The following is an 18,968-nucleotide window of genomic DNA, read 5'->3' as shown; positions in this document are numbered from 1 at the left end:
ATGATACTAATATAATACTTTGCTCTAAATCTGTAAAAGAGGAAAAGTATGTGATTTATCTGTCAGTGAAACAGATCCAAAGAAAACAAACTCACCTTCACTCGAATCAGATGGGTATGGATACATATTTCTGCATCTTTGTAGGCTCTTAAGTACAAACTGTTTCTTTTAGTTTATAGTTGGTAGATTTGCTATAGAAGTTTAATCATCAAGTGTTCACATTGCCACCACAAAGGGGCACTCTATCCAACTTAGTATTCCTAAAAATACTGACAGGTACATGGTTCCTGAATGCAACTGAACAGTAAATTAACTTTTATCCTCATCTGATATTAATCATAATATGAAATCTGCCCTGTGCTTAAATAATTCAATATTTTGTCTTGTTTGAAAGAATTTTCACAGTGCTTGAAACTCCTGCTTCATGAATATGTCTGAATTACAATACACAAAGAAGTGGTGATCATAGTTTTTGAAAAAAAGTTATTTTAGATTAATCAAATAACACAGGTTCAAATAAATGTGAATGGGAAATCATGCTTATTTTTTCATAATAGTATTGTCTACTGTGTGTCTTTCCAAGATGGGTAATACATTTTCAGAAGGTACTCAAAAAGTAAAAGTAGCCTACATGAAAAACATACTCAGTATTAACAACTTGTAATTGTTATTTTCCACCCTGTGTGGCAGTAACATCCTCCAGTAGGGTTGTACTTTAATTTCAGAGCATGCTACATCTTGAATTTCATAAATCTAAAAAAAAACAAAACAAAACAATAGACAAATAAATAAATAGGCACATACACTTAAGAGAGGCACCAGTTATCTGTCACATTTGGCTACTGAGTGCTAATTGTACAATAATAATAATAATAATAATAATAATAATAATAACAATGATAACTGTAGTTATTTTTGCTGCTGCAGAGCATAAAGATGGTGATGTCAATCAATTGGTCAACACTTTAGTCCAGACCAAGACATCTTAACATCCTGTCCTGGTCTCATAGGAAGGTTCTGGTGTCCCGTTGACTTTTCATTTAGCATCACTATCAGACCAAAAAATGTTTTACTTGTGCCTGAAGAATATCAAAAATCTATTGGTAGAAATGTATTGTGTATTGTAGTAAATACACGCATATCTTGTAAAATATTCCCGTACAGACACATAAAGGAACTCATCGGTCAATATTTTAACAAGATGGTCTGATTTAGGCACTACTGGAATTCATGTCCTGAAATTTTGGGCGCCAGTCGTCGACCACTGTGTACTCAATTGCATGGTAATGTTAGCGTGCATTAAGCCACACCGTGGTATTTCACTTTGTTTTTCGAGAAATGGTACAGGTTTTACAATAATTTTAACTCTTTTTGAAGGTAAATGAATTGTGTTGAGTATTGCAATCTCCAGGAAGTTCCTTGTGGGTCTGGTGAAACGTGGAGAGTTAGTGTACTTTATAATTCTACGTTGTACGTTCCCCGGGTAATTTTGTGGGTTTGTGGTTGTTAAATCTGTATCTAACAGGTTTTATTTGATGTTTTATGTCGATAGTCATAGCCCACAGCCGTATTTTGTTTTCATTATTTTTTCTCTTGAAGCATTTTGGTGTTAAAGACTGCAACAAACTGTAGCACATGAGCTTATGCACTCTTTTAAAATGACCTGTTGCAAATGTGGTCAACAATAAGACTGAAGCTACAAGACCCCTGAAGTAATTGTGTGCCTTTGTCTTTCCCCACAATGTCTCTAGGAATAGCAGAATAAGCAGTATGTTCTTCATTGTGTGCCATACGTTTCTATTTTGAAGTGTAATAAACATTGTCGCCTCTTGGAGCCACTAGTGAGATTTGTTTTAGTCATGTTTTCTTACAGTAGTCACATCCATCATTTCTCCTGATTCATCAGTCTTGTATTTATGAAGTATGACCACGCCAGATGCCAGTATCAGCAGTACAGCAGGCACAATGAAAACCACTGTATTAATGTGTGTCACATCTGAAAAATACAGAACAGAGTGAAGCACACTTCCTGAAATCACACACAGCAGCACACTCCTTACACTCATGTTAAGTAAGATGATGGTTCACCACATGGGGACATACACACATATACCTTTGACATGTTTGGCAGAGATATGTGTTGATTGTGATCCAACGGATTCAACAGTGATGTTAGGGGTCACAGTGCTGGGCTGCTGTGAAAAGCCTGGCAGAGAACAAGATTCTTAGGACTGTTGTAATTTAAAATATATTCTGCTGCATTGTATCTCTGTTGCTCTTTTCATAATCTTACCCACTGACAGCTGAATCTTGGTGTAGTTGCCAACACTCCACTGTGAGTCTGAACCACACCAGTATGTCGCAGCATCACCTGCTTTCAGCTCTGTGATCGTGACCCAGAAAGAGCTGGAAGGAACATCATCTTGCAGTGTGAACCTGCTTTGACTCGTCACCATGTCTGTACAGTTGTTGCGGTGGTCTCCCTTACAGAGGAACTTCCTGTTATCTCCATGTTGTGGTGGATAGGGACACAGCATAGTAACTGGACGTCCCACAATGCCGCTCAGTTGTTTTGACTTCACACAGCACCACTCTGTGAAACACAAGGAGGTTTGAGCCGACACATCGGCCAGCACTCAGGTCAGATTAGAAATGGATGTGCTTTCCTTTAAATGTTTAATATATTTTGACAAATTACACAAGTGTTTGATTCAGAAGCCTTCAGTCATTTTTCTCCAAATCTATTTTACAGAAAATAGTTTTCTGGCTGATTTGCTTACTGTGAAAAGTAATGCTTCACTGCAATATGATGAGGTATGATCTCTCACCTTTGACTTCTAGTTCAAAGGTGATATAAAATGTTGAGAATATGTGGGTAAATTTTGCACCCACAATATGTCAACAAACTTGGCAAATGTTGAAATCTCTCGTTCCTCATTCAAACCAGCAGGTTTTATCGATGTATAATCATTATATTAATGAATCTATTTGTGAAAGCTTCAGAATCACTATCTAAATGATTGCTTCAAATAAATATACCTGTCTTCAGATATCGATTTCAGAAAGTATTCAAAAAGTAAAAGTAGCCTACAAGTGTGGCACATGTTATTCAGCCTTTCAATGGACAATTACATAGAAAATGTATCAAGAAATTGGGTCATAAATAAAATAATTATGTGACTTTTACAATTCATATCTCCTGGGGTAGTTTTCAACTTCTTTTAAACATTGTTACCAACATGTATTAAACATAGGACTAGTTTCAAAACTTCATGCAAACATTTATCTCAAAGGAAGAACAGTTTGTGTAAGTCGACATCTTACTGGCAAAGGCAGTCACAGGTCAAAAATGCTCATAAAGGCAAGTGAAACCTAACTGCTTCAAATAATTTATCCTCTATATAACAATTTGCATTTGTTCGTACTAATATGACTATACGTTATTATTTGGTGTGCTCCATCTTCTGACTGAATAAAACCACTTAAAAAATAGGAAAATTAATAAAACAAATATTTTCCCAGAATAATTTTCAATTAATACATATGAGGTCAACAATATTTATGGACTGATCAATAGTTATTAATGGGCTATGGAATCTGGGATATTCCTTATTGATTTTTTCCATCTGTAGGATCAAGTGTCTAATACCGTATTCAGTGTAACAGCAGCACAGCACCAGCAGAGGGATAACTGTGACACACACTTTAACCAGAAGTGTGACTGTGTGTTTTGAGGGAAGTGGACTTGATCAGGAGCGTCCAGGCTCTTCTGGAGAGAACTACAGCTCAGGTTGTCAGTCAGTCAGTCATTTGGAATAAATTGTCATGCTCTAATTTATAAGATGAATCATTGTTTATTTCCATTCAACAAATGTCTGGAACTGACAGTCACTGACAATGTGGCGATATTGTTTTTCTTTCCCATTTATATAGTGCAAAAAACAATACTGATGAGCTGTTCCAATTAAGACTATGGTCTGTAAAGACGGGCTTTTAATAATAATAATTATAATAAAACTTTATTTATAGAGCACTTATGAAAACAAAGTACAAAGTGCTTCACAACAAGAGAAATAAAATACCACAATGAATGATGAAAGAAATAAAATACATAAAATACATAAAATACACAAAAGCAATAAAATAAACAGCCAGTTCAGGTAAAATCAGGATATGCTTTCATATAAAAAGGTGTTTTGAGAAGAGAATGAAGACACTGACTCAGACAACCTAATTTCTTCAGGCAAGTTGTTCCAGAGCCTCTGTGCCCTGATAGCAGAAGCTCTGTCCCCCTTAGTTTTCATCCTGGACTCAGGAACAGACAGGAGACCCCTGCCCTAAGATCTCAAACTACGTGAAGGTTCATAAGGGATTACAAGGTCTAAAATATAATCTGGGGCCAGGTCATGAAGAGCCTTAAAAGTAATCAACAAGATCTTAAAATCAATCCTAAAACCAACAAGGAGCCAATGTAAAGAGGCTAAAACAGGTGTTATGTGGTCGTACTTCTTGGTCCTGGTTAACAGCCTAGCAGCTGAGTTTTGTACAGTCTGCAGTCGTGTCAAAGTTTTTTGGTTAAGACAAATGAACAGGCTGTTACAATAATCAAGGCGTGAGGAGATAAAAGCATGTACAACAGTTTCTGCATCACTAAGATTTAAAATAGATTGTATTTTTGCAATGTTTCTGAGGTGATAGAAACATGACTGGACAAGCTTAGTGATATGTTGCTCAAAACATAAATTGTTATCAAACAGGACACCAAGATTTCTTGCAACAGGCTTGATATGTTGTGACAGGTTACCAGTAGATGGCAGTATTTGTTTAGTGATGTGTAGGGGCCCAATAACAAGGATTTCAGTTTTATTTGAGTTGAGCTGAAGAAAATTCAGTCCAAAAATCTACATCCAGTTTTTATATATTTAGTTATTGTCTACTTTTAATTGATTTAACCTCTTTTCATTTTCAGTGGAAACTTAAATTATAATTAAGGGGCAATCCAGCGATTTATAGTTGCATTTCCATAAAGTTAGGCGACTGTCAAGAGACAGATTTTTTTTAAAAGAACAGTAACAATTGAAGCAGAAGAGGCAGAGATATTCCCCATTTTAGTCCCTAATATGAGTCAGGCTGCCAAAAATGCTAGATCCTACATTTCCCATAATGCAACCAGTGCCTTCTTTAAGTGCACCTTTTCGTATTGCTGAATGCCATCAAACATCTCGCTCTTCTGACAGAAACACCGAAAATGTCAATGATTATTCGAACTAGATTCCAAAGAAGGGTGGGAAGTAACTGGGCACATTACTCAAGTTCAGTTTTGAGGTGCTGGTACTTAGCTGCATTAACTGAAACTAATTGTAAACACAACATTGATATATTATCACCTTTTAAGGTTATACGGTGAACTTGTTAGCAAACGTTTGCTTGCTTGTGCATCCAGCAGATACAGAGCAACATTATCATTTACATGGATTCATGTTTCTGTCCCCTGTGAGTGCAGTATCACTCTCCTTTTAGCTCTGTTTTTGGTCTCCACCAACTCCTGAAGGAAATATGTGTCCCTTTAGCTGCTAAATGTTACACTTTGTTTACCAGCTAGTCGCTAACTCTGCCGTTTGGTGCTAGACATCTAGTGTAAAGTGGGTTTGTAGAGCTTTTTCACTGAAAACAGCTGCCTGCTGTGGTGGAAATGACACTGGAAACAGTGAGAGTGAATCAAAATATAAAGTTGTGGGCTGTATAACTAAACAATGAGCTGAGGGGAACTGCAGTGAGGTGGTAATTCTCTGAGGATTCGTAACTTCTAGCGACCTCTCACATGAGATTCATTTGACACATTGATTCATTTGATTAAAGCAGCTTTAAGTTACACAGAGAGAGATCAGTTATCTTTATGGTAGCTTTCATAACACCAACCCAGAGCCTTAAAGGACCTTTTACCATATGCTTTATTCCCAAAGTTACAGGAGACCAACAAAGATTTTCTTTGAGTATCCAATGAACATCACATCGCTAAAAATCCTTCAAATCCTTCTACACTTTGATGCCGTTATTATATTTGTGGGGCATTCATTTATTTTAACAAATGGATGGGTAGAAGAAGTGTGACTGTGTGTGTTGTAGGAAGTGGACTTGATCAGGAGCTCTTCTGGAGAGAACTACAGCTCAGGTTGTCAGTCAGTCAGTCATTTTTTACCATGCAGGACCAGTGAGTGTGAATATCATCTGAATACTACTGGAATATATTGTCATGCTCTAATTTATAAGATGAATCCCTTGTTTATTTCAATTCATCAAATGTCTGGAACTGACAGTCACTGACAATGTGGCGATATTGTTTTTATATCTCATTTATATAGTGCAAAAAAACAATACTGATGAGCTGTTCCAATTAAGACTATGGTCTGTAAAGACGGGCTTTTCTTGGTTTTGTTTGTTTATTCACATTTACTAAAGGTATGTGTACATGTAGATAACTTACATTTGAGGTATTGAGCTGAAATGGTTACAATTTCTTACAAGGAGTGCAGGTGTGTTAAACAGTTTGTTATATTAACAATAAGCAATCATAATGAATGTAAAGACAAAAGCACATTTGTAAAATCAAAGTTAAAGCAATGAATATAAGTACTAAATATATCTGATGGTAAATATTAAACAAATCTGTACAAATAATCATATTACTGTTGTCTTCAGTCAGACAATGAAAAGGTTGGACCACAGTGGTGTGAATATGTGTTGGTCAACTGTTAATTGAGACAATACAAACAGGGAAATAATACGAACATGTGACCCAAATATGCAAGGTTTGATCACAGATGAGCATGCTGTTCATCTCTTATTGGCTGTAGTGTACGCTTGATTACAGTAGATTTCCTCTGTTATGTCGAAGTTTTGGTACACAGACTGGTCTTCACCTGCATCATCATAGTGGTTACAGGTGCTCTGCGCTTTGGAGGTCCCCTGCTTTGAGCAAGCTACAACGTCTTGATTTTCATAAATCTAAAAGAGTCAACAAAATGAACAAATCAGAGGCGACGTTACACAGATGAGATGCCACACTAGCAACAGAGCCTAAAAATGGCCTAATCGTCAGTTAGTTGGCCATTTCATTTGCTCAGTACTTTGGTCTGGAGCAAGACATCTTTCTATTCACAGGTCAGAGTGCTGTGGAATTTGGTGTAAGCATTCACTGGCAAAGGAAAATGATTACTGATAAGTTTGGTGACCCCAGACCTTTCATCTAGCACCACTGTCAGGTAACAAGAGTAAGAGTCTACACTCGTGATGGCAGCTCTGTGAGGCTATATACCATAGACTGTATATAATTATATGAGCTATACATAGGGACAGCGCTGCTTTGAGCTAAATGCTAACGTCAGCATGCTAACATGCTCATAATAACATACTAACATGCTGATGTTTAGCAGGTACAATGTTTACCATATTGACAATCTTAGGTTAGCATATTAGCAAGTTAATATTTACTAATTAGCACTAAGCACAAAGCTGCTCAGTGAGGCTGATGGGAATCTCAATAGTTTTACAAATATTTGGTCATAAGTATTGGACAAATTGAAATTTTGACCTGACGATGGCGCTAGATGAAACCAATTATGTCTAAACAGTACACAATATAGTCTAATAGGCAGACTGCAGTGAAAATTTCTAAGCACATTCATGGTTTCAAGGGTATAAACCCTTTTGATTTTGATGATTCCACTCCCTTCCAGTAGTGCCATCCTAAAAACAAACTTTACATAATCCGCCCCACTAATAGTAAAATCATCAGTAAGTCGTTCTATCCCACACGTTTGTAACGTGGACTGTACTGAACGTTGCAGCCTCTTGTGTCCACTAGCAAGGCTTTGGAGTTTAGTTTTCTTACATCTGAAACACTGATCACTTCCTCTGCTTCTGCTGCCTTGGTTTTGTTCATGTTCATGCTGACTCCAGCTCCTGAAACACACAGCATAAGGAATGGTTACACAGTTTGTTTGCGTGCATATGCGTGTGTGTATGTGTGCATGGCTCTCTGCATGCATTTGTATGTAAGTAAAACATACCTCGTGCTTTGTAACATTTGTATTTATAAACCATGACCAGGGCAAATATCAGTATGAACAGCACAGCAAGCACAATGAAAACTACAGGGTGAAAGAGCGCTGCATCTAGGAGAGAAAAACAGAACAGAGTAAAAATACACTTCCTGAGAACGCACATCAGCAGCACACTCATCACATTTTTCTTGACACAATCTCAAAACCAAAACAGCAGAAGTAACACCTAATATCAGAACTGTGGTTTCACACATTTGGTCTTTTCTTGTTGCCTTTTCATTAATGGTCAGTGCATGTTTTAACACAACTGATGGTTCACCACATGTGCACACACACACACACACACTCGTGCCCTTGATATGTTTGCCAGGGATGTGTGTTGATTGTGATCCGACAGGTTCCACCACAGTGGTGATAGAGATCGCAGTGCTGGTCTGCTGTGGAAAGACTGTCAGAAAAAAGGTTTGTTAGTATACTTGGCAAATATTCTTCACTTTAGCCATGCTAGCAGCGGAGCTCTGGGGACAGCAATTAAATATGTACAAGATCAAACAAACTATTTACATATTTACAACCTGTAGTAACATCTTAATCCAGAGAGAAAGAGTGAGAGAGAAGCACAAACAAATTATTTACATATTCACAAGCTATAACATCCTAATCCAGAGAGCTGGAGAGAAAGAGTGACATTGCCCCACACGCCACACACTGAGGAGAGGAAGGGAGACACTGTTGGCAGAGGAGCTGCAGCACGCATGGGAATGAATTACACCATAATATATTTTTATATATTTCTCGCCTTTTCCCTGATGGTCTGAACGAGTCGCTTTTTAGAAATAAAGTCGCTAAGAGGGTCTGAAAAGTCTCGTCCACTGAATCTAGTGACGAAGTTGCCAAGCTGGCAACACTGCAAGTTGGTCCAGACTGAAATACCTCAACAACTATTGAATGGTTTGACATGAAATTTGGTACAGACATTCACGGTCCCATGAGGATGAATCCTAATTATTTTGGTGAGCCTCTGACCCTTTATCTTGCACCACCAGCAGGTCAAGAATTGTTTGCTCTCTGCTGAAGTGCAGTCCAATCACATATCGTATTTACCGGGTTAGGTGGGATTGACAGACTGCTCCGCCAATGGCTGACACGCACAGGATGGGGGACAGCCAGACAGCACAGAGAACCGTGGATCCTGTTCGCGTATCCTGTGCGCGTCATGAAATGTCTCAACAACTGTTGGATGGATTACTATGCAATTTTGTGCCAATATTGATTTCCCCCTCAGGATGAAATGTAATAACTCTAGGGGTTCCCTTGCCTTTTCACCAAGCCCTTACACAAAGTTCATACAGAAGGGATCAAACCTGGGTATAACTTACAGCAATATTCACTTTTACTGTCACATACTGAGCTGTATTCTCCGTCTGTTGCTCTTTTCATAATCTTACCCACTGACAGCTGAATCTTGGTGTAGTTGCCAACACTCCACTGTGAGTCTGAACCACACCAGTATGTCGCAGCATCACCTGCTTTCAGCTCTGTGATCGTGACCCAGAAAGAGCTGGAAGGAACATCATCTTGCAGTGTGAATCTGCTTTGACTCGTCACCACGTCTGTACAGTTGTTGCGGTGGTCTCCCTTACAGAGGAACTTCCTGTTATCTCCATGTTGTGGTGGATAGGGACACAGCATAGTAACTGGACGTCCCACAATGCCGCTCAGTTGTTTTGACTTCACACAGCACCACTCTGTGAAACACAAGGAGGTTTGAGCCGACACATCGGCCAGCACTCAGGTCAGATTAGAAATGGATGTGCTTTCCTTTAAATGTTTAATATATTTTGACAAATTACACAAGTGTTTGATTCAGAAGCCTTCAGTCATTTTTCTCCAAATCTATTTTACAGAAAATAGTTTTCTGGCTGATTTACTTACTGTGAAAAGTAATGCTTCACTGCAATATGATGAGGTATGATCTCTCACCTTTGACTTCTAGTTCGACAGCAGAGAAAACATCCAGGCCGGTGCTTCTATGGACACCACAAAGATACAACCCAGAATCCTTTTGGGTCAAACCGGTGATGGTCACTGTGAATTTACTCGACTCGTTGTCATCATCGAGTCTGAGCTCTCCGTTTCGTTTCCTGTCAGAGGTGATTGTTGCCTGCTGCAGACATGTGGAGGGCTGGTTTCCTCTGCAGATGTACTTCAGGTTGTTCTGGTACTTAGAGTCATATGGACAACTGATGGACACTGAACCTGTCTCATGACTTTGGACTTTGGTGGATCGGTCACAGCAGCTGTCTGCCGGGAAAATTAAAGAACATCAGAGACCGTTACAAGCACAGATATAAGGATTCAGACTCTTTACTTAAAAGAAGCAATATCACAATGTAAAAGTGTTGGATTTTAAAATTTGACTTAAGTAAAAAAAGAAGCATTGTTAGCTAAATATAGTGAAAGCATCAAACGTATGCAGGCAGAACGATCCTCCACGGTGTTGTATCACTACTGGATTATTGTTACAGATGCATAATGACAAAATAAATTTGACTTGACAATGTGGAAATTCAGCATTGGGGTTCATTTATTTATTTATTTACTCACCTTGTACTACTTCCAGCTTTACTTCAGTGTAGATATCCTTTCCATTCCTGGTCACCCCACACCAGTATTTCCCAGCATCCTTAAGACTCAGATCAGAGATGGTCGTAGTGAAGACCCGTTTCTTTTGTCATCATAGATGGAGTATTTGTTCTTCTTTGTTTCTGTCGTCGTAATAAGAACATCATCATTGCCACAGTCGTTCTTGCACAGGTACTTCTCATAAGATTCATAACCCTCTCCATATCCACAAGAGACATTAACTTCTCTCCCTTCATATCCAGACACATGGATCAACCCTGCTGCACTCGTCACACAGCTCAGAGCAACTGCAAAGAAAAGACAACATGAAATGTAAAAACCCCACCTGAAAACGGGCCGGCATTACAACTTCTCATTTTACCTAATTTTAGGTTAATGCAGCTTCTTCATCAGTTTGTCACTGAACATATACAGTATGTACATTTGAATCTGCTGTGATGTCTATGACGTCATTTTTTACCTTATGTAGACATAAATGCTGTGTTACAGCTGTATAATGAAATGCCCAAGACCAATATCAAGGCGTAGTATTCTGCCATATTGTATTCACATTAAAACAGATATATTTAGTTTCAGCTAAGAAACTTACTGCACAGGGTGAACAGCTGGCTTTGAAGGCTCCACATCTTCGTTCTATTTCATAGAAACGGAAACTACAAAACAAGTGTGGCTAATATTAAAATGTCACACCCACAATATGTGACAGCATGCAATACAACAGTTGAACCCTCTCACTTCCACATTTAGGGTTACGGTTATTTTATCAACCTTAAACTATCACAAAGTTACATCATTTTACAGATTCATTTTGTTAAACTTTGTAATGACTGACTTCATTTCATTTAAATTCAAAATCACTTTACTCAAATCAGATGGGCATGGATTCCTATTTCTGCATCCTTGTAGGCTCTGAAGTACAAACCGTTTCTTTTAGTTTAGTTCATTCACCGCCACACTTCATACATTCACCACCTTGTGAATGAATGAAGTGTTTGTTTCACACAAACAGCAGTGTATAAAATGTTGAGAATATGTGGGTTAATTTTGCACCCACATTTCAACAACTTGGCAAATGTTGAAATCTCTCGTTCCTCTCGTTCCTCATTCAAACCAGCAGGTTTTATCGACGTGTAATCATTATATTAATGAATCTATTTGTGAAAGCTTCAGAATCACTATCTAAATGATTGCTTCAAATAAATATACCTGTCTTCAGATATCGATTTCAGAAAGTATTCAAAAAGTAAAAGTAGCCTACAAGTGTGGCACATGTTATTCAGCCTTTCAATGGACAATTACATAGAAAATGTATCAAGAAATTGGGTCATAAATAAAATAATTATGTGATTTTTTTTTCAAAATATAATGTATATATTTTACAATTCATATCTCCTGGGGTAGTTTTCAACTTCTTTTAAACATTGTTACCAACATGTATTAAACATAGGACTAGTTTCAAAACTTCATGCAAACATTTATCTCAAAGGAAGAACAGTTTGTGTAAGTCGACATCTTACTGGCAAAGGCAGTCACAGGTCAAAAATGCTCATAAAGGCAAGTGAAACCTAACTGCTTCAAATAAATTATCCTCTATATAACAATTTGCATTTGTTCGTACTAATATGACTATACGTTATTATTTGGTGTGCTCCATCTTCTGACTGAATAAAACCACTTAAAAAATAGGAAAATAAATAAAACAAATATTTTCCCAGAATAATTTTCAATTAATACATATGAGGTCAACAATATTTATGGACTGATCAATAGTTATTAATGGGCTATGGAATCTGGGAAATTGCTTATTGATTTTTTCCATCTGTAGGATCAAGTGTCTAATACCGTATTCAGTGTAACAGCAGCACAGCACCAGCAGAGGGATAACTGTGACACACACTTTAACCAGAAGTGTGACTGTGTGTTTTGAGGAAGTGGACTTGATCAGGAGCGTCCAGGCTCTTCTGGAGAGAACTACAGCTCAGGTTGTCAGTCAGTCAGTCAGTCAGTCATTATTAATCGCACCACTTCAGAAGACTGAATGATAATCCTTTGAACTGTGTGTGTGTCAGCATGAACAGAGAGGCCAAGCAGACGTTAGAGTCGGACTACAACTTTGATGACCACAGTGGGAGATACAATAACATGAGCCCAGATACACAGCACCACCCCAGCTCAGCCACCATGCAGGACCAGTGAGTGTGAATATCATCTGAATATTACTGGAATATATTGTCATGCTCTAATTTATAAGATGAATCAATGTTTATTTCAATTCTGTCATGGTGGGCCACAGAGCCCCCCCGGTCCTTGTATGCTTCTGTGTACCTGTCTCTCCTCGTGTGTTCTAGCTGTCCTCTGTCTGTCCTGGTGTGTGTGTGTGTGGGGGTGTGTGTCTGTGCTCTGGGCTGGCTTCCTGATCTCCCGTCTGCGACTGATTACCGGCACACCTGTCTTCAATCATCGCTGATCGGCACGGTTCATATACCAGGCACCTTCACACCACCGATGCCAGATCGTCCCTAGTACATCCGTACGAGTCTTACGTAACGGCTCCCGCTGCACTTAAGAGAAGTGAAGTTTCGGTTTTGTTTCTTGCCTCGGTAATAACTCCGTTTGTCTTGTCTCGTTGTTACAGACTCTCGCTCTGCCAGTGATCACCGCCTCAGTTTGCCCGTCGGATCATCCGGACCTCAACTACCACGCCACTTTCGCCATCCGGCCGATCTTCGCCTCCGGACACTACTGGCTATTCACACCCCTCGCCCGGCTTCAGTGATCCTCCGCCTGGTCGGCTCAGCCTTCCCGTTCCGCTCGCCAGTCCGGAGCCAGCTCGCCTAGTCTCCGTCCGGAGTGTCGTTAGTCACGCCTCCGACTCGGTTCAGTCGGATCCTCAGGGAGTCCACGGGTGACTCCGGATCTAGCATTCATTCACACTTGCAATAATATGCACAATAAAAACCGTCCTAGGCCTATTAATCCAGCTCTGTTTCCGTGAGTTCATGCATTTGGGTCCTGAAAATAGACTGCTTACGACAAATTCATCAAATGTCTGGAACTGACAGTCACTGACAATGTGGCGATATTGTTTTTATATCATTTATATAGTGCAAAAAAACAATACTGATGAACTGTTCCAATTAAGACTATGGTCTGTAAAGACGGGCTTTTCTTGGTTTTGTTCGTTTATTCACATTTACTAAAGGTATGTGTACTTGTAGATAACTTACATTTGAGGTATTGAGCTGAAATGGTTACAATTTCTTAGGAGTGCAGGTGTGTTAAACAGTTTGTTATATTAACAATAAGCAATCATAATGAATGTAAAGACAAAAGCACATTTGTAAAATCAAAATTAAAGCAATGAATATAAGTACTAAATATATCTGATGGTAAATATTAAACAAATCTGTACAAATAATCGTATTACTGTTGTCTTCAGTCAGACAATGAAAAGGTTGGACCACAGTGGTGTGAATATGTGTTGGTCAACTGTTAATTGAGACAATACAAACAGGGAAATAATACGAACACGTGACCCAAATATGCAAGGTTTGATCACAGATGAGCATGCTGTTCATCTCTTATTGGCTGTAGTGTACGCTTGATTACAGTAGATTTCCTCTGTTATGTCGAAGTTTTGGTACACAGACTGGTCTTCACCTGCATCATCATAGTGGTTACAGGTGCTCTGCGCTTTGGAGGTCCCCTGCTTTGAGCAAGCTACAACGTCTTGATTTTCATAAATCTAAAAGAGTCAACAAAATGAACAAATCAGAGGGCGACGTTACACAGATGAGATGCCACACTAGCAACAGAGCCTAAAAATGGCCTAATCGTCAGTTAGTTGGCCATTTCATTTGCTCAGTTCTTTGGTCTGGAGCAAGACATCTTTCTATTCACAGGTCAGAGTGCTGTGGAATTTGGTGTAAGCATTCACTGGCAAAGGAAAATGATTACTGATAAGTTTGGTGACCCCAGACCTTTCATCTAGCACCACTGTCAGGTAACAAGAGTAAGAGTCTACACTCGTGATGGCAGCTCTGTGAGGCTATATACCATAGACTGTATATAAATATATGAGCTATACTTAGGGGCAGCGCTGCTTTGAGCTAAATGCTAACGTCAGCATGCTAACATGCTCATAATAACATACTAACATGCTGATGTTTAGCAGGTACAATGTTTACCATATTGACAATCTTGGGTTAGCATATTAGCAAGCTAACATTCACTAATTAGCACTAAGCACAAAGTACAGCTGAGGCTGATGGGAATCTCAATAGTTTTACAAATATTTGGTCATAAGTATTGGACAAATTGAAATTTTGACCATCCTAAAAACAAACTTTACATAATCCGCCCCACTAATAGTAAAATCATCAGTAAGTCGTTCTATCCCACACGTTTGTAACGTGGACTGTACTGAACGTTGCAGCCTCTTGTGTCCACTAGCAAGGCTTTGGAGTTTAGTTTTCTTACATCTGAAACACTGATCACTTCCTCTGCTTCTGCTGCCTTGGTTTTGTTCATGTTCATGCTGACTCCAGCTCCTGAAACACACAGCATAAGGAATGGTTACACAGTTTGTTTGCGTGCATATGCGTGTGTGTATGTGTGCATGGCTCTCTGCATGCATTTGTATGTAAGTAAAACATACCTCGTGCTTTGTAACATTTGTATTTATAAACCATGACCAGGGCAAATATCAGTATGAGCAGCACAGCAAGCACAATGAAAACTACAGGGTGAAAGAGCGCTGCATCTAGGAGAGAAAAACAGAACAGAGTAAAAATACACTTCCTGAGAACGCACATCAGCAGCACACTCATCACATTTCTCTCATATAAAAAGGTTGAAACTCAGTGTTTGAAAGCTTCAAATCGAATAAAAAAAGGTTTTGCAAGATTGAAACGTTTTTAATGCTCGCTTAATGTTTTGTTAGGCTGAATTAATTTTTTTAAATCTCTGCAAATGTTATTTTGTATTGGAGTTTTCCTTCTTCACAACTGCAGCACTATTTGTGTTGCTCTAACACACTTTCAGAGTTTCAAAGTTGTCCGAGTGTATTAGTTTTTTTTCCCAGGTCTGAAATCTTGTAAATGGTGATCTGAAAACTGGTCCACATATGTTGGGAGGGGGGGAAAGATTTGAAACGTTGAAACTTGAGTTTCGAAAGGGCGAATCTTTATTTTGAAACTGTTGCAGATGTACATTTTCACTTGTGTTGCAGACTGTTCTTTCAGACCTGAGTTTACAACACGCACTTTTCAGAGATCTGCCCACACAGGTGCGAGCTTGCAAGTCACGTGATTTCTCGCAGCGTTGTCTAGCAGCTCTGGGGCACGTTCAATCTGAAAACAGTGTTCCGGTTTCCGGGTTGAACGACATGTTTTCTTAAAACGGTGTGCAAAGGGCTTTGATGTACATTTCTCTTGTTTGGTGGGTGTGTCAGTGGTGTTACCCAATCAACAGCAAAGTGTCTATAAACCCTACCATATTAAAGGCTGTGCAGTGCGCTTGCTTAACTCGAAAGTTTCCAATTTAAATAAACGTTTTCTTACATTTTGTCGGGACTCAACGCACCCCTGGTCTGAAACTCTGAAATAAATTGGCCATGTTCGCGTATCCTGTGCGCGTCATGAAATGTCTCAACAACTGTTGGATGAATTACTATGCAATTTTGTGCAAACATTGGTTTCCCCTGCATGATGAAATGTAATAACTCTAGGGGTTCCCTTGCCTTTTCATCAAGTCCTTTGTTTTACACAAAGTTCATACAGCAGGGATCAAACCTGGGTATAACTTACAGCAATATTCACTTTTACTGTCATATACTGAGCTGTATTCTCCGTCTGTTGCTCTTTTCATAATCTTACCCACTGACAGCTGAATCTTGGTGTAGTTGCCAACACTCCACTGTGAGTCTGAACCACACCAGTATGTCGCAGCATCACCTGCTTTCAGCTCTGTGATCGTGACCCAGATAGAGCTGGAAGGAACATCATCTTGCAGTGTGAACCTGCTTTGACTCGTCACCACGTCTGTACAGTTGTTGCGGTGGTCTCCCTTACAGAGGAACTTCCTGTTATCTCCATGTTGTGGTGGATAGGGACACAGCATAGTAAACGGACGTCCCACAATGCCGCTCAGTTGTTTTGACTTCACACAGCACCACTCTGTGAAACACAAGGAGGTTTGAGCTGACACATCGGCCAGCACTCAGGTCAGATTAGAAATGGATGTGCTTTCCTTTAAATGTTTAATATATTTTGACAAATTACACAAGTGTTTGATTCAGAAGCCTTCAGTCATTTTTCTCCAAATCTATTTTACAGAAAATAGTTTTCTGGCTGATTTGCTTACTGTGAAAAGTAATGCTTCACTGCAATATGATGAGGTATGATCTCTCACCTTTGACTTCTAGTTCGACAGCAGAGAAAACATCCAGGCCGGTGCTTCTATGGACACCACAAAGATACAACCCAGAATCCTTTTGGGTCAAACCGGTGATGGTCACTGTGAATTTACTCGACTCGTTGTCATCATCGAGTCTGAGCTCTCCGTTTCGTTTCCTGTCAGAGGTGATTGTTGCCTGCTGCAGACATGTGGAGGGCTGGTTTCCTCTGCAGATGTACTTCAGGTTGTTCTGGTACTTAGAGTCATATGGACAACTGATGGACACTGAACCTGTCTCATGACTTTGGACTTTGGTGGATCGGTCACAGCAGCTGTCTGCCGGGAAAATTAAAGAACATCAGAGACCGTTACAAGCACAGATATAAGGATTCAGACTCTTTACTTAAAAGAAGCAATATCACAATGTAAAAGTGTTGGATTTTAAAATTTGACTTAAGTAAAAAAAGAAGCATTGTTAGCTAAATATAGTGAAAGCATCAAACGTATGCAGGCAGAACGACCCTCCTCGGTGTTGTATCACTACTGGATTATTGTTACAGATGCATAATGACAAAATAAATTTGACTTGACAATGTGGAAATTCAGCATTGGGGTTCATTTATTTATTTATTTACTCACCTTGTACTACTTCCAGCTTTACTTCAGTGTAGATATCCTTTCCATTCCTGGTCACCCCACACCAGTATTTCCCAGCATCCTTAAGACTCAGATCAGAGATGGTCGTGGTGAAGACCCGTTTCTTTTTGTCATCATAGATGGAGTATTTGTTCTTCTTTGTTTCTGTCGTCGTAATAAGAACATCATCATTGCCACAGTCGTTCTTGCACAGGTACTTCTCATAAGATTCATAACCCTCTCCATATCCACAAGAGACATTAACTTCTCTCCCTTCATATCCAGACACATGGATCAACCCTGCTGCACTCGTCACACAGCTCAGAGCAACTGCAAAGAAAAGACAACATGAAATGTAAAAACCCCACCTGAAAACGGGCCGGCATTACAACTTCTCATTTTTACCTAATTTTAGGTTAATGCAGCTTCTTCATCAGTTTGTCACTGAACATATACAGTATGTACATTTGAATCTGCTGTGATGTCTATGACGTCATTTTTTACCTTATGTAGACATAAATGCTGTGCTACAGCTGTATAATGAAATGCCCAAGACCAATATCAAGGCGTAGTATTCTGCCATATTGTATTCACATTAAAACAGATATATTTAGTTTCAGCTAAGAAACTTACTGCACAGGGTGAACAGCTGGCTTTGAAGGCTCCACATCTTCGTTCTATTTCATAGAAACGGAAACTACAAAACAAGTGTGGCTAATATTAAAATGTCACACCCACAATATGTGACAGCATGCAATACAACAGTTGAACCCTCTCACTTCCGCATTTAGGGTTACGGTTATTCTATCAACCTTAAACTATCACAAAGTTACATCATTTTACAGATTCATTTTATATTAAACTTTGTAATTACTGACTTCAATTAATTTCAATTCAAATCACTTTAGTTTTACCCGAGTGGCAATTGCAGAGGCACGTAGAGTAGTACAAGTAGCAATACAGGAGAAAATTAAACAAAAATACATTAAAAACAAACATAACATACAGTGCAGCATTGCTGATTTAGAGTTATGCATTGTGTGGCATTCGGTGCTAAAATAGGCTATACACATGATACTAATATAATACTTTGCTCTAAATCTGTAAAAGAGGAAAAGTATGTGATTTATCTGTCAGTGAAACAGATCCAAAGAAAACAAACTCACCTTCACTCGAATCAGATGGGTATGGATACATATTTCTGCATCTTTGTAGGCTCTTAAGTAC

At 39.0% G+C, this 18,968-nt stretch overlaps 1 protein-coding gene, 1 long non-coding RNA gene and 1 pseudogene across 8 annotated transcripts; 1 reads left to right on the top strand and 2 right to left on the bottom strand.

Annotated features, from left to right (window-relative positions):
• The first annotated feature begins 3,575 nt into the window (after window positions 1-3,575).
• Window positions 3,576-13,689, top strand: LOC122873408. Of its 6 annotated transcripts, none has more exons than XR_006377444.1 (3): window positions 3,576-3,790; window positions 12,779-13,239; window positions 13,345-13,689. It is a non-coding gene; the product is annotated as an uncharacterized LOC122873408 (long non-coding RNA). The 6 variants fall into 6 exon arrangements; XR_006377442.1 differs by having other exon boundaries at window positions 12,692-13,239; XR_006377443.1 differs by lacking the exon at window positions 3,576-3,790 and adding an exon at window positions 12,600-12,691.
• Window positions 5,934-13,439, bottom strand: LOC122873406 (annotated as a pseudogene).
• A 587-nt stretch (window positions 13,690-14,276) lies between the features above and the next one.
• LOC122873407 (polymeric immunoglobulin receptor-like) lies at window positions 14,277-18,526 on the bottom strand. 2 transcript variants are annotated; one of them, XM_044190060.1, is made up of 7 exons: window positions 18,375-18,526; window positions 17,745-18,071; window positions 17,121-17,441; window positions 16,586-16,909; window positions 15,367-15,471; window positions 15,189-15,259; window positions 14,277-14,454 (listed from the first exon to the last, which is right to left on the bottom strand). In XM_044190060.1, exons 1-7 carry the CDS (start codon window positions 18,409-18,411, stop codon window positions 14,284-14,286), a joined length of 1,356 nt encoding a protein of 451 aa, XP_044045995.1. In that variant the 5' UTR covers window positions 18,412-18,526; the 3' UTR covers window positions 14,277-14,283. The 2 variants fall into 2 exon arrangements, with proteins under 2 accessions (XP_044045995.1, XP_044045996.1); XM_044190061.1 differs by having other exon boundaries at window positions 16,586-16,885; window positions 18,375-18,525.
• Window positions 18,527-18,968: the final 442 nt, after the last annotated feature.

This window comes from Siniperca chuatsi, linkage group LG3 (assembly GCF_020085105.1).
Source record: "Siniperca chuatsi isolate FFG_IHB_CAS linkage group LG3, ASM2008510v1, whole genome shotgun sequence".
NCBI lineage: Eukaryota > Metazoa > Chordata > Actinopteri > Centrarchiformes > Sinipercidae > Siniperca > Siniperca chuatsi.
Note: the sequence above shows the minus strand (reverse complement) of the source record. Positions and strands in the feature narration are given on the sequence as shown.

Excerpts from the sequence above, each read along its gene's own strand:
- LOC122873407 (XM_044190060.1), bottom strand. The coding sequence starts at position 18,411 with ATGTGGAGCCTTCAAAGCCAGCTGTTCACCCTGTGCA. Across the intron at positions 16,910-17,120 it reads TGTCGAACTAGAAGTCAAAG|CTCAAACCTCCTTGTGTTTC; the intron begins GTGAGAGATCAT and ends CCGATGTGTCAG. Across the intron at positions 15,260-15,366 it reads CAAATGTTACAAAGCACGAG|GAGCTGGAGTCAGCATGAAC; the intron begins GTATGTTTTACT and ends TGTGTGTTTCAG.